Here is a 12,747-nt window from a genome sequence, read left to right on the forward strand (position 1 = left end):
CTCACTTACTAATGAAGTTATTAATTTCTCTTTGCTTTTTTCCCATGAAAATTAAGAAATATAAAGGAATGATGCTATGGATATTGCAACAACAAAATGTTGTTAATATTCACCAATCATATTCATTATCGCATTAGTTATCTTGTATAATAAAATTTATATAATCTCTAACTTCTTCCAAAATAAAAGATAATACCCAAATTTCACACTTGTCGAGGGTTTTTTTTTACGTTTCTTGTACCTTAAACACGCGTCTTGATGTTATTGGACAACGCTTAGTCTAAACTTTTTCTAAGAGGGAAGTTAAGTCTGGCGCTTCGCGGAATGAGCTCCAAAGTACCATTCTGCCGCTGCCAGTTTGTGCACAAACTGTGAGTCCAAAGTCTAAGGAAAGACGCTACAAATTGGGCTTATCCTCTATTTTTGCCGCAAAAAGAACTTTTCTCCAGTTTCTACCATAGGTCTAACTTTTCTGCTATGCAGCAAAATTTTCTGCTGTGCAGTAAAACCGTCTGCTATGCAGTAAAGCCTTATGTTGTGCAATAAAGCTTTCTGTTGTGCATTAAAGTCTTCTGCTGTGCAATAAAGCCTTCCGCAATGTGAATGACTACTCTTCATTTTTTACTGCAGAAATGTTTTTTTTACTTCCTGCACATAAACAAATCTAAAACCCAAAGAAATTACCCATCAAACAAATGTTAGTTTACATGGGTTGACATATTCTCAAAAATATACATACATATATTCATAAATATACTTGTACATATTCACAATACATTTATATAATATATTTTGCAGAACATGAGAAACAAGATATATGTATATATATACTTATGGCAGAATGATGATTAGTTTATGTTAAAAGTAAAACACGTAATAACAAAGAAATAAGAAAGTTTCAGTAGAAGATGTTTAGCTAGTGTAATAGCTAACACGGTAAATATAATAAAAATGTGCTACAGCAGAATGACTAATACAACAAGTAAAGATACCACAGCAGGACAACTGATGCAGCAAACGTGATAAAAACGTATTACAGCAGAATGACTGAATACAACAATTATAACTTATAATGAGAGAAATCAAATGTATTTGCAATAGAAATTAAGTATTGAATCTTTCCATAAAATAAGTAAACTAAGAAGGAACCCAAACTCCAACTTGACCAACCTTGTAATTGTTGAAAAAAAAAACTGGTTTTGTATCTCATACAAAACACACAACTGAAGCAACAACTAAGGATCTATTTCATTCATGATTGATAACGCGCACTATGTAAATTTCAGAATTTAAGAATAAGATAGCGTACCTTAATGTGGTGAAATTCAAAACTAAAGATTGAAGTACTCGGGAATATTTTTAATCTTCACTCTAATTCCACTTTATGCCCAAAATGTGTGGTCTCTCAATCAGTTTTCAAAGGGAAAAAAAAAGTGTGTCTCACTCTCACATACACATCATTTCTTATATCACTAATAAAAATTCTGTATATTTCTTCCTTTATAACTAACTGATTATCTAATTAGACTAGCCTATTGGGCCTTTCCAATTGGGCTTTAGTGTGTGGTTTGAAATGAGACCAAAAGGAACCAATAAGACACTAGCTCCAATGGGTTTTGAGTTTTTCCGTCAACTCTTGACAAGTCCAAAGTTACTTTTAATTATATTTAATACCACTATATAAATATAATTGCACTCTAGGCCTTATTAATAAATTATATCCCAAAATTTTATTATACATGCAACCCATTCATAAAATATTCGTAGTAATACAAAGTCATAAATATAGACTGCCACTTTGAAAATTATTACATCTTAATCCTTGAGTACCCAGTTTAATCTTTTAAGTTATTCATCATATATTTATGAAATCCAATTTCATAAATATATACTTTAGTAAGTCTTTACTAAAGTGGTTAGGCCTAACACTCTGAATAACCAAACCCATTAAACTTATCTCAAGAGAATATTTTATATCTCCGTTAAGAAATTATGAATTTCATCTTGAGAATATATGTTCCATCAACACTAAATGTGGCTGCCAAACATACTGAGATTTTGATCGTTACTTTAGATCTCACTCTTGATATATCAAAGCAATCTACACTTCATGATCAGGTCTATTATCCTCTCAGGATTAAGAGTTCATGTAAATAGAAGTTGTGAGATTTATTATTCATTTGACAGTCGTTAGGAGAATAACAAATCTCACAGTGGTCCAGTTCAATATGTCTTAACTCTTAAAACATATCAATTAGAAGTCTTTACTTCCATGATCAAGACAAATCATTTTAGTTGATACGCTATAGTCTTCGCAGATGAAATGCCCAATTTCATCACTGACTACGTACTATAAATTCTGATTTTACAAAGAACTTGTGACTTATATCTTCTGTGACTAAATCATATAAATCACATACTATGCATCCCATGGACTATATGACAATGTCCTAATATTCATGTTTCCATTATTTTAGATAATAATAAAACAATTTTATTAATCACAATATTAAGTCATACATAATGTCATACATAATATCATACATAACATTATACAATAGGATTTAAGGGCACTAAACCTAACAATAATAGGCTTCTGTCATCAAAGTTGTGCATTTTGGAAAATAGGCCTAAATGGCTACTAGCTATTACTTTTGGAGACTTCAAAGAGTGGGTTTGCTAAGAGGGAGGGAAAAGATGGTTTATTGATGCATGCTCCCTATTCCTGTCGTATTTTCTCTCTTCTTTTTACCACCTTCTTTCTTTCTCTTTGTTCCTTTTTTACTTTTAGTTTCTTACTGCTCTCTTGCTGTGAGTTGTTCCCCCTTTGGTCTTTCATTTTTTTGGGTCTCTCTCTCTCTCTCTCTCTCTCTAAGTGCCTCTCTTAGGTGTTTACTGCTTTCTTACCATGGGTTCCCCCCTTTGGTGCTTCTTCCCCATCGAGTCTCTCTTGAGTCCCCCCCCTCTTTTCATCCATGGCTACCTCCTCCTTTTATAGTGAGCTACTTCAATGAAATTTCTCCCTTTTACCCCTAAAGCTTCATCAACTGTTTTTGATTTGTTGTGAGCATCCTTTTAGGACTACCCACCAACCCATTGATTACCCCGACCACTTCCATTACTCAGTACATGTTTGCTGCACCACTACTCATTTCACGACAAATTCTCTTTTGTTTGTTTTTGCTGTATACCTCTACCTCTATGTTCAAATGGATAAGGATTGAGCTACCTCACTACCTAGTTCTATGGCATGCATCAGATGGTCCCAACTATCTATTACTTCTTTTGGGTAAGATATCATCCCAGGAAGGTATATTCCTAAAAGAAGTCATGGCTGGAAACCAAATATAGACCCTCTTTTTCCCCCACCACCAAACCACATCCTTTGAATCCCTTTGACCGTGGGCCCACCTCCCTTGTATTGGCTGGGTATAGGTTGGAAGTGCTCCGGCCCTTCTGTGCTTACTCCACTGTCTTCTGTTTTTGTCTCATTTCGTTCCCACGCCATTTCTGCCATAGCAGATTAGTTTTGTTTCGTTATACTGTGTGTCTTTGTCTTATTTCTTCATACGTTTCTTGCTGCGTTTGTCACTTCATTTGGTTTTTTTTTTTTTTTTCGTTCATGTGATTCCTACGGCTGACATTTCTTGCTGTTCCTCGTTTCTTTTCATCGTGCTTCTTCATATTAGTTTTTCACACCTATCCCTTTATACAAAAGGATTTGGGCCTTTATGGGTCAGATAATGTTGACTGGATCAAAAGGTCTTGGACTTAATTTTTCTTTATCTGCCGAAGTCATTCTGCCAAAGAACTGTATTTTGCGGCAAAGCTGTATTCTGCTGCAGATTGCTTTCCTTTACATTTCTTTTTTTGGACCTCCCTTGCTCTTTAGTCTTCTTGGATGGCCTTTGGACTTTGCTTTTCATTGAGTTTTCTTCCGTATGGGCTTTTGAGTACGAATAAAAAAAAAAAAAAATTGGGCATCAACAACCGTCAATAACAAAATTTGTTTGTTTAATAAATAAAGATATAAACTTCAAGTAATTGACTTAATAATTCCTAAGACCTTATGATATTCATGAGATACCAAGATTGAAACTTCTTGCCCCATCTTGAGGTTACCACCAAGAGATTCTTCTTTGTAATAACTTAAAGTGTGTATTTTAGGAACTGTGAGACAGTAAAGTAGATCTACATACACTCAAGTAAATAGTCTAAATACCCTTGTTGGTATAAAATATATATATATATATGTGTGTGTGTGTGTGTGTGTGTGTGTGTGTGTGTGTGTGTGTGTAGAAGACCATTTATTAGACAAAACCTAGGTACAATTCTTTACTTTGATAATTGCTTTTAAGTGGGGGTAAAAATCATTTATGCTTTATTGGGACAATTAAACGATGTAATTAGTTAAAGGTAAAATTCTAATAAATTCAATGAAAAGCCATAACTTTATGTAACCACCAACCTATTATTTTTATTATAATGAAAAAAATATAAAAAATCCGATTTCTCCTCACATCCAAAATATATTTGACCAATTTGATACAATGACTTTCCCTCTACATAACAAATACAAAAGCTATTATTTTCAACACACAATCTCGAAAACGGTGCAGGAGGCTTCTCTCTGCTACTCATTGGAGGATGACACGGGGAGGAGATTTACAGAAGATTATGCTTAAACAAATCACAAATAATTATTTCTAGATGTTGAAATTCGACTAAAATATGAAGACAACACTGTCATGGACTCGGGATTTCTGGTTCTGAGCTACACATTCAGAAATCCACATCAGGTTCCTTATCTCCTGCTCCCTCAACCTCATGTACGCAAAGAAAACAGCATAATGGAACTGCAGATCAGAAAGCAGGACAATATAACATCGTGAGTAAATGAGCAATGGCTATGAATAGTACGAGAATTTGAAGACAGCAGGTGTTTGTAACAACAAGGGAACGTAGATATATATAGTAGTCAAGAATGCTTATCTTCTAAATCCCATAATTAACTACTACTAATGGAACAAGTAATGGGGATAAGGCCTGCTCAATTACTGAAACACAAACCTGTTGTTCAAATGCTAAGCAAAGCCTTTTCACCTCCTCTTCATAGAATGCCTTGTCTAGCATCTGGCTTTCTCCATAGGACATTTTAGCAAAGATAGACTGATAAGGAGGATATTTTTCCATAACACCACGGACCTACAATGACAGCCAAACAGAGGACTAAGGTCACAAACTCAGTTACAATTAAGAATCTGAAGCACAAATGAGTACAGGACCCCAAAAAATATGCAGTCTCGTACTCTAGGTTTAGAAAAATCCCACCCAAATACAGAACATGACAACTAGACGAAAGTTCAAAGCTACTAACTCTTTTAATCTTTTCCTTAAAAAAGTGGAGTCTGATTCCAAGGGAGATGAAAGACAAAAACTCACAAGCATTCCCGACCATCACATAGGTATCTTCTTAGAAGATACCAAAATTCAAGAAACCAGTAGACCAGATATAAGCATTAACACGGTAATGGATTATAATAATCATTCTAGACACAAAAAGGCTAAACTTCCCTATTGACCAACTTAAAGATCTTTTGATACTAAAACCACAACCTAACAACCTAACAACCCAGAAGTAAATAGATCTTGCATGTCTGTAATCATTTAATTATTAGGCAGATCTCTATCAACAAAATAAGGGCCCCCCAACATTTTCTAAATCCAATACTAAAACTCATTTCCAAATCTCCTGAATGAGACTCATAGCACACCTACTCCAAGAGCTATGAAAATACATACCTGGTCAATGTCTTCACATACAGCGAGTTCCTCATGGCCATATGGGTAACTGTTGAACACAAGCAGCCCATGTCAGATCCAACTGAATGTTCACTGATAAAAGCAAATCAAGATTGAGAAAAGAGCTTACAGTAAACCAAAGTTAGAGTACAACTTCCGACGATCATCTCGGGTAAGCTCAGTTCCAATGCTGCATGAAGTGAACCAAATCAAATGCTTAAAAAAGAAGCACATTTAATTGAAAAATTGGAAAGATTCACAAGAATAACAATAAAAAGCAAAGAAGAAAGCTTGTTGACATCAACAGCACCTATTTATGGTAATATTGACAGCTCTTCTGTCAGCCTCAAAGGAAAGGAGGTCAGACATGATCTCTGCTGTGGCACCCCCAAGTTTCTGTCCAGAATATCAGATTAAATTTCAAAGACATAGAATATGCTAAAAAAGTTTCCAAAATCTGTAATATATATTTTTACAAATATATATTTATCAATTGATGCTCACCTGGCAGAACCTGTAAAAATCCTCAAGGTATGCCTTGTAAAGAGTGTTCCTCATTATTTCAATGTTCATGTCATCCAAGTCCTACAGGATAGGGAATCAAAAGGGAACATAATCAAGAGTTTCCTACCAGAATCACATGCAAAATAGCCAAACAAATTGATCATTCTATAATATAGTGATGCTAATGCTTTTGCTGCCAAAACTAACTCATTTACTAAGATTAATGCAATAAAGACAATAAAAGATTTTCTGCAATTCTTCTGAAAACTTAAAAAGATGTGACCTTCATGTCTCCGCTACAATGTCAATGGTTATCATCTCTAGTTCATTGCCCTTGTATGACACTTGGGCCCGTTTGGTACATGTGTTTAAACACATGTTTTCAGTTTTTAAACAACATTACACGTATTTCAACATACTTTTCACCCACACGTATTTTCAAAAAATACTTTTCACCCACACGTGTTTAGTCTCTCTCTCTTTTTTTTTTCTTTCTTTTTTTAAGTAGTATCACACCCTCCTTTAACTACTGCAATATCAAATGTGTGTTCGGCAAAATTAGGACTGTTTAAAGAAAATGGAACTAGTGATTAATTATTTCCAAAAAATACTTTTCACCCACACGTGTTTAATCTCTTTTTTTTTTTTTTTTCTTTCTTTTTTTAAGTAGTATCACACCCTCCTTTAACTACTGCAATATCAAATGTGTGTTCGACAAAATTAGGACTGTTTAAAGAAAATGGAACTAGTGATTAATTTAATAGACTGTGCAGCCCCACAAAGATGAAGATAGCCAATGCAAAAGAATGACCAGAAAATGCCCATAGAAATTTAAGAAAAAAGAATGTAAGAGGTGAGCAAAGCAGGTTTTACTGGTCCGCACCTCTGATGTAATACACTCCGAGAAGTATGGAGCAAGTGGTGTATCGACAAGAACCAGCCTATAAAGCTCCCGCATATTCTGAGCAACTGCCAGGGTAGCAATGCTGTGGAGAAAATATAAAATTAAAAAAATATTTTATAAGCTGTCAAAAAAACTAACAGAAAGCAGTATTTAGCATTGAAATTACCTATCAAACATGCCCAATGGGTGGCATTTTTCCAATAGTTCATGAACATCTCTCTCATGCAAGGTTCCAGTAACAATCAGGACAACATTGTCTATCATGTGACCATATCTGTAAGAAGCAGGAGATATAATATGAAAAAATTTGAACAAGTACAATTTCTAATTCCTTTAGTAGTTGTAATCATAATAGGTTCAATTTCTCTTTTGTTAGTCATTGTTTAAATAAATAAGGTAGTGATTTCATAGTTCATCTCCAAATTGCCTAGAACAGTTTTCCCACAAGTAGTTGGATGGTCAATTAGTTTAAACAAATTTGAAAACAAAACTAATGTTATCAAGTTGATGAAGTTCACATACGTAATGTACTCTAAGAAGGTTGACAAGGGCTCTGTTGCTTGGCATAACATGTGCTTATACTCATCAACCAATTTAAGAGTGCATTTCTCAACAACTGTAGTTGTATGCAATGGGGAAGGTTCTGCAAGAAAGTTATGAAAATCAACAATTAGTGACTTTTAGTCAAATAAAAAACATTTTTTTTTAAAAAAGGTACAGCTTATGTATGTGCTTAAAAACAGCAAATCCAATTTATCCACTCATAAAGAAAGCAGATAGATTTAACAGCAGACAACAGAAAATATAACACTCAAGTTCATGGGAATAGACAAATGGGACTACCAGATCCAGCAGTTGAATGATCCAACAAACTTATCACCATTATCTGCACCATATTATATTGAATCCTTTTTTCTTTCAGTCATATTAATTTAATCTTATTCTGTTAAATGCTTTACTAGGCAATGCATGACAAAAGGTGTCAGAAATTTTTTAATCATTTCATTTGTAAAACGCAAAAAGGGGTAACCCTAGTACACTGGAAGTGTGCAAAGTATGTGGCCAAAAAAAAACAAAAACAAAATTTAATATCTAATATTCAGTCTATCAATTAATTCTATAAAATCGGACAAAGAAGGAAACTTGACAGTATGCTCCCACGGTATTCGAAGTCCATAATAGTAGATACTTCATCAATTCATCTTTGCTACTATTATCTCATTCCCTATTCCCTCACAGCCTCCTATTTTCCCCATTTCTAGACCTTGCAAGATAAGAAAGATATAACCAAGCCCTAGTATCTTTCATACTCGACATACAAAATTCTACTTCCTACCATACTCAAAAGTCATCCAATTTTATATAATTAACTTTGAATAGATAGCAAGCTTAATAATTTCACAAATCATACACCAAATACACATACAAGATAAACTACAAATTCACTTTCAAACAATTTTCCATAATCTTCTCTCTCGTGTTAGACAAACTACAGCCTCAATCACGTCATGTCCAACTCTACCTATATCATCTTCTTCGAACTGCATCATATTCATACTGAATACAAACAATCGCTCCATAATTATCCAGAACATTCCACCAAAACCATGTCCCAATATTATAAAAACATGATCACACACGCTCTTTAACGGTTAGAATAATAGTTAAATGATAAGATTCACCACTTTCTATCAGCTACAACTTTTAGGACTGGTGTGATAGTTTATCATGGTATAGGGCCAAGTAGCCCTAAGTATCCTAAGTTTGAACACCCGTCTCCATTATACCTCCCCTTAAAATTTAAAATTCCACATGCTGGGCCTCAAGTGGACAAGTGCCAAGAACCTTGTAGCTCAAATAGCACCTCCGGATGTTTCTAACGGAAACTTCAAGGGTTTAAATCCCCCCTACTAACTATCAAATTGATCAACCAAAAAAAAAAAAAAAGATTAAACTCACTCTTTCAATCGGCTTAAACTTTTGGAACAAATGGTAATTTATCACAGTATCAGAGTAAGCGGTCCTAAGTTTGAACATTTGTCTATAATCTCCACTTTTACCTCTCATTTAAAATTTAAAAAAAAAAAAAAAAAATTCCACATGTTGGGTCTCAGGATAGTGCTAGAAAAATAGTTAAATGATTAAATTCACAATTTCCTATCAAGTTAAGCTTACGGTACATATTGTAATTAATAATTAAATAATCTACGCAAAAAATTCCCATCTTGATCTCTAATCATTAACTATCTAATGTTCATACCCTAATAAATCAACATCAAATAAACAATAAGTGACTTTTTCAAGTTCAACTAAAGTAGTATTTAACATTAATCAAACAAACACATACTATATTACAATGCTAAATTCAAATCAGAGACATTAATAATCAGAAGCGTAAATTTTCTCAAAAAAAAAAAAAAAAAAAGAAAGAAAGAGCGAAATTGTTGAAAAACGCACCGTTTTGGAGGTAAGGGCCGTACTCGGTGGCGGAGAGGTGCATCTTGATGTCATCGAGGTTTTCGCACTGGCACAAGTTGTTGTAATCAGAGGCGGTGAGAAGCCCAGCTCTGTGTCCCCTCACGATCGCTTCCAAGTACCCTCCATCTACGTTGAACGTTAAGGCTTCGAATCCGTACATTTTCTCTTCTTCTTCTTCTTTCTTGGCGATCGATCACAGAGACAGAGATAGAGAGAGATCTGAATTAGAGAAATGCGAAGTTTCTCTGAATGAGGAGGGGTTTGTGTTTTTGTTTGGTTTTGGATTTTTGCTGCATTCAGAATATCAGATCGAGGACACGAGGAAGGAGAGTCGATCTGGATCACCATGATGCGGGTGTGAAATTACTATATTGCCCTCCGGTTTTACGTTAATGACTGCCAAGTTTTCTGAGGATGGGGATGAGTGGGTCGAACTTGGATTCTGTTGTTGAGATGGGCTGTACCAATACCATTGGGCTAGATTATAAAATTTGCTATTAGGGTTCAAGCAAGCCCCAAATGGAGAAGATTGGTGGGTTTTTATTTATTTATTTTTTTTTAATACAATCAGATTGACATTCACCTTATGATAATTTCTTTTTATCATCATGTAAAAATAGAGATGACAAAAATTTCTCGCCCTATCTCATTCTATCCCATGCAGATTTTCCTTGTCTTAAAAAGGTGATGGAGTAAGAACGGGCTTTGCTCATATTATTTATATGTATTTTTTTCACATATTCTATTTATTGTCCCTTAAAAAAAAAAATTCTCTCTCTTAGCATTGCCTATTCTCTTTATCATTCATCTCTAAATCATTAATCTCAAAGTTGCCTTATTAAGAATGGCCAAATGCCCTGAATCCGTATTACCCTGCTCTTGTCTCACATTGGTTTTCCTTGCCTCGAAGTGATGACGGGAAGGGGATGGGTCACCCTTGATCCAACCCATTCTCACCCATTGCCAGTGGCGGAGCTAGGATTTTAGGTTTGGGAGGGCAAGATCAAAAGTCAAGATTAAGAGTAAAATTAAATTGAAAATGTATTAATTGATATTAATCACAAAATAAATGAACAACTATATGCAAATATAATTGTCGTCCACAATTAAAATTTGGTTTTGTAAAAAAACTTGGGTTTGAGACTAAAAAATGTTGGTAAGGAAAGAAAAATTTGTTATACGAAACAAAGGTGTTATGAGTAATTCTAGATCACAAATTATTTCACAATTTTTTTGTCAAAATCCTAACATGAGAGGCTATGAGTGGTTAACCAATACCAACACATAAACCCACCATTTTTTCTTCAATAGTCACACTGTGCCATGTAACAATTGTGACAAAAAGTTGCAAAAATTTTTATGTTCCTCGACTTTTTCGAGGTGCTTTAGTGACTAGTGAGTGAAATAAATTTTTTTTTTTCATAATTCTATTCGGTAAAATAGTAGTGGAGAATTAGGCTGTATAAGTGGTTTTATTTTATTATAATATTATTTATAAAGTGGGACCTATTATTCTATTAAAATAGTTGCAGTGGCCTGTCGGAATGTGAAATGGGGTTTTCCTGTGATGAACTAACACACAGTACTATATGTATGTAAAAATGCTAATTGTCCTTGTGTATGCAAATAATTATTACTAGCACTATATATAATACCAGTACTTGAGATTTTCTGGGCGTCTAGGGGTGTCAATGTACGACCCAACCCGCGAACATGACATGAATTCGATAGAATTTTTTCAGATTAGAGTTAGGCCTTAATGGGTTTGGGTCATAAACGGGTTAACCCAAAAGTGACACGATAAAAAACGTGTCATAAGCGGGTCACCTGCGTAACCGGCAATAGATATGTTTGACACGCTAATTTATTTGTATTAACCCGATATGACCCACTTAACACAACCCATTTGACCCGTATAACAAATAAATATTTATTTTATTTTAGATTTGTCAAATTACTTTTATATTCAACATATATTTTAAATTTAAAAAGAAAAGTGAGTAATTACAAAAATTTACAAGGGATATTGTACAGGAGTCTCTCTCCAAGCCCACTTAGAGGCCTAGGGTTGTGATAACACGTCTGAGAGGCTCTCACCGATCATGTTTAAAGACATTTACGGGGTGACCGGCCGGCACAAAGACGCGCCCCCTCCGGCAAATACGCCATCCGAGCAAGTTGAGCTCGGAATGCGCGACATCACTTAGGGGATACCCTGCCGAGCGTAGAGTCTACTGGCAAAGCGGGTTCTGAGGCCACCACCACCTTCTCCCACCCATCACCAAATATCCACTTAAATAATATGGTATTGGACCTTCACTCCGTTGCCTGGGGAGTGCCCCTGCCGAACGTCAGGTTCAGCGGTGGAACTAGTTCCAATGCCACTGCCTGTCACTCATAATTGAGACTCCACTTAGGAGACACAATATTGGGCCTCTCCTTCCACCCACCAGGAGAATGATCGTGACCATCTCACTAACTTTGGCTATAAATAGGCAGGGAAGCTCCAGTGAAGGGGGTTGGACAATTGGAAGAGGGGAGATTGGAGTAAGAGATCATCCTGGGAGAAGAGGGAGAGCGATTGGGATAACAAGGGAAGCAGGGGGTGCCGTGTATGCCGAGCATAACATTACCCGTGGTAGAGAATCCAAAAGCCCACCATACAAATAGATTATGAGCCCAAATACCCCTCAGGCCCAACAGACGTATCCGGGCACGCACATATATAATTGGAAATTGAAACTTTACAGACCCTAGAACTACTAATAAATATATATATATATATATATATATATATATATTTATTTATTAGTAGTTCTAGGGTCTGTAAAGTTTCAATTTCCAATTATATATTTGGCATAGAACTTGCACCAATGAAATTGGATGAGCTTGTGGAAGATGTTATGAATTTGGACATTAACAAAGAATCTAGGGATGATAATCATGGTCATAGTCAGGATTAGTCTACTGCTTGCTCAAATTCTTTCAATATTGATAATTAGCATTTGGCGAATTCCAAGGAGATTATATTTTTGTCGAACTATGTTATTTTATTTTTG

At 35.0% G+C, this 12,747-nt stretch overlaps 1 protein-coding gene across 1 annotated transcript; it reads right to left on the bottom strand.

The window, feature by feature from the left end:
* Positions 1 to 4,451: 4,451 nt before the first annotated feature.
* On the bottom strand, positions 4,452 to 10,079 carry LOC142615701 (V-type proton ATPase subunit d2). Its single transcript, XM_075788466.1, has 10 exons — positions 9,668 to 10,079; positions 7,733 to 7,853; positions 7,377 to 7,484; positions 7,190 to 7,292; positions 6,307 to 6,387; positions 6,113 to 6,198; positions 5,933 to 5,992; positions 5,803 to 5,851; positions 5,071 to 5,205; positions 4,452 to 4,856 (listed from the first exon to the last, which is right to left on the bottom strand). Exons 1-10 carry the CDS (start codon positions 9,846 to 9,848, stop codon positions 4,725 to 4,727), a joined length of 1,056 nt encoding a protein of 351 aa, XP_075644581.1. The 5' UTR covers positions 9,849 to 10,079; the 3' UTR covers positions 4,452 to 4,724.
* Between the last annotated feature and the right edge of the window lie 2,668 nt (positions 10,080 to 12,747).

The sequence above is a fragment of the Castanea sativa genome, chromosome 1, assembly GCF_040712315.1.
Source record: "Castanea sativa cultivar Marrone di Chiusa Pesio chromosome 1, ASM4071231v1".
In the NCBI taxonomy this organism is placed as follows: Eukaryota; Viridiplantae; Streptophyta; class Magnoliopsida; order Fagales; family Fagaceae; genus Castanea; species Castanea sativa.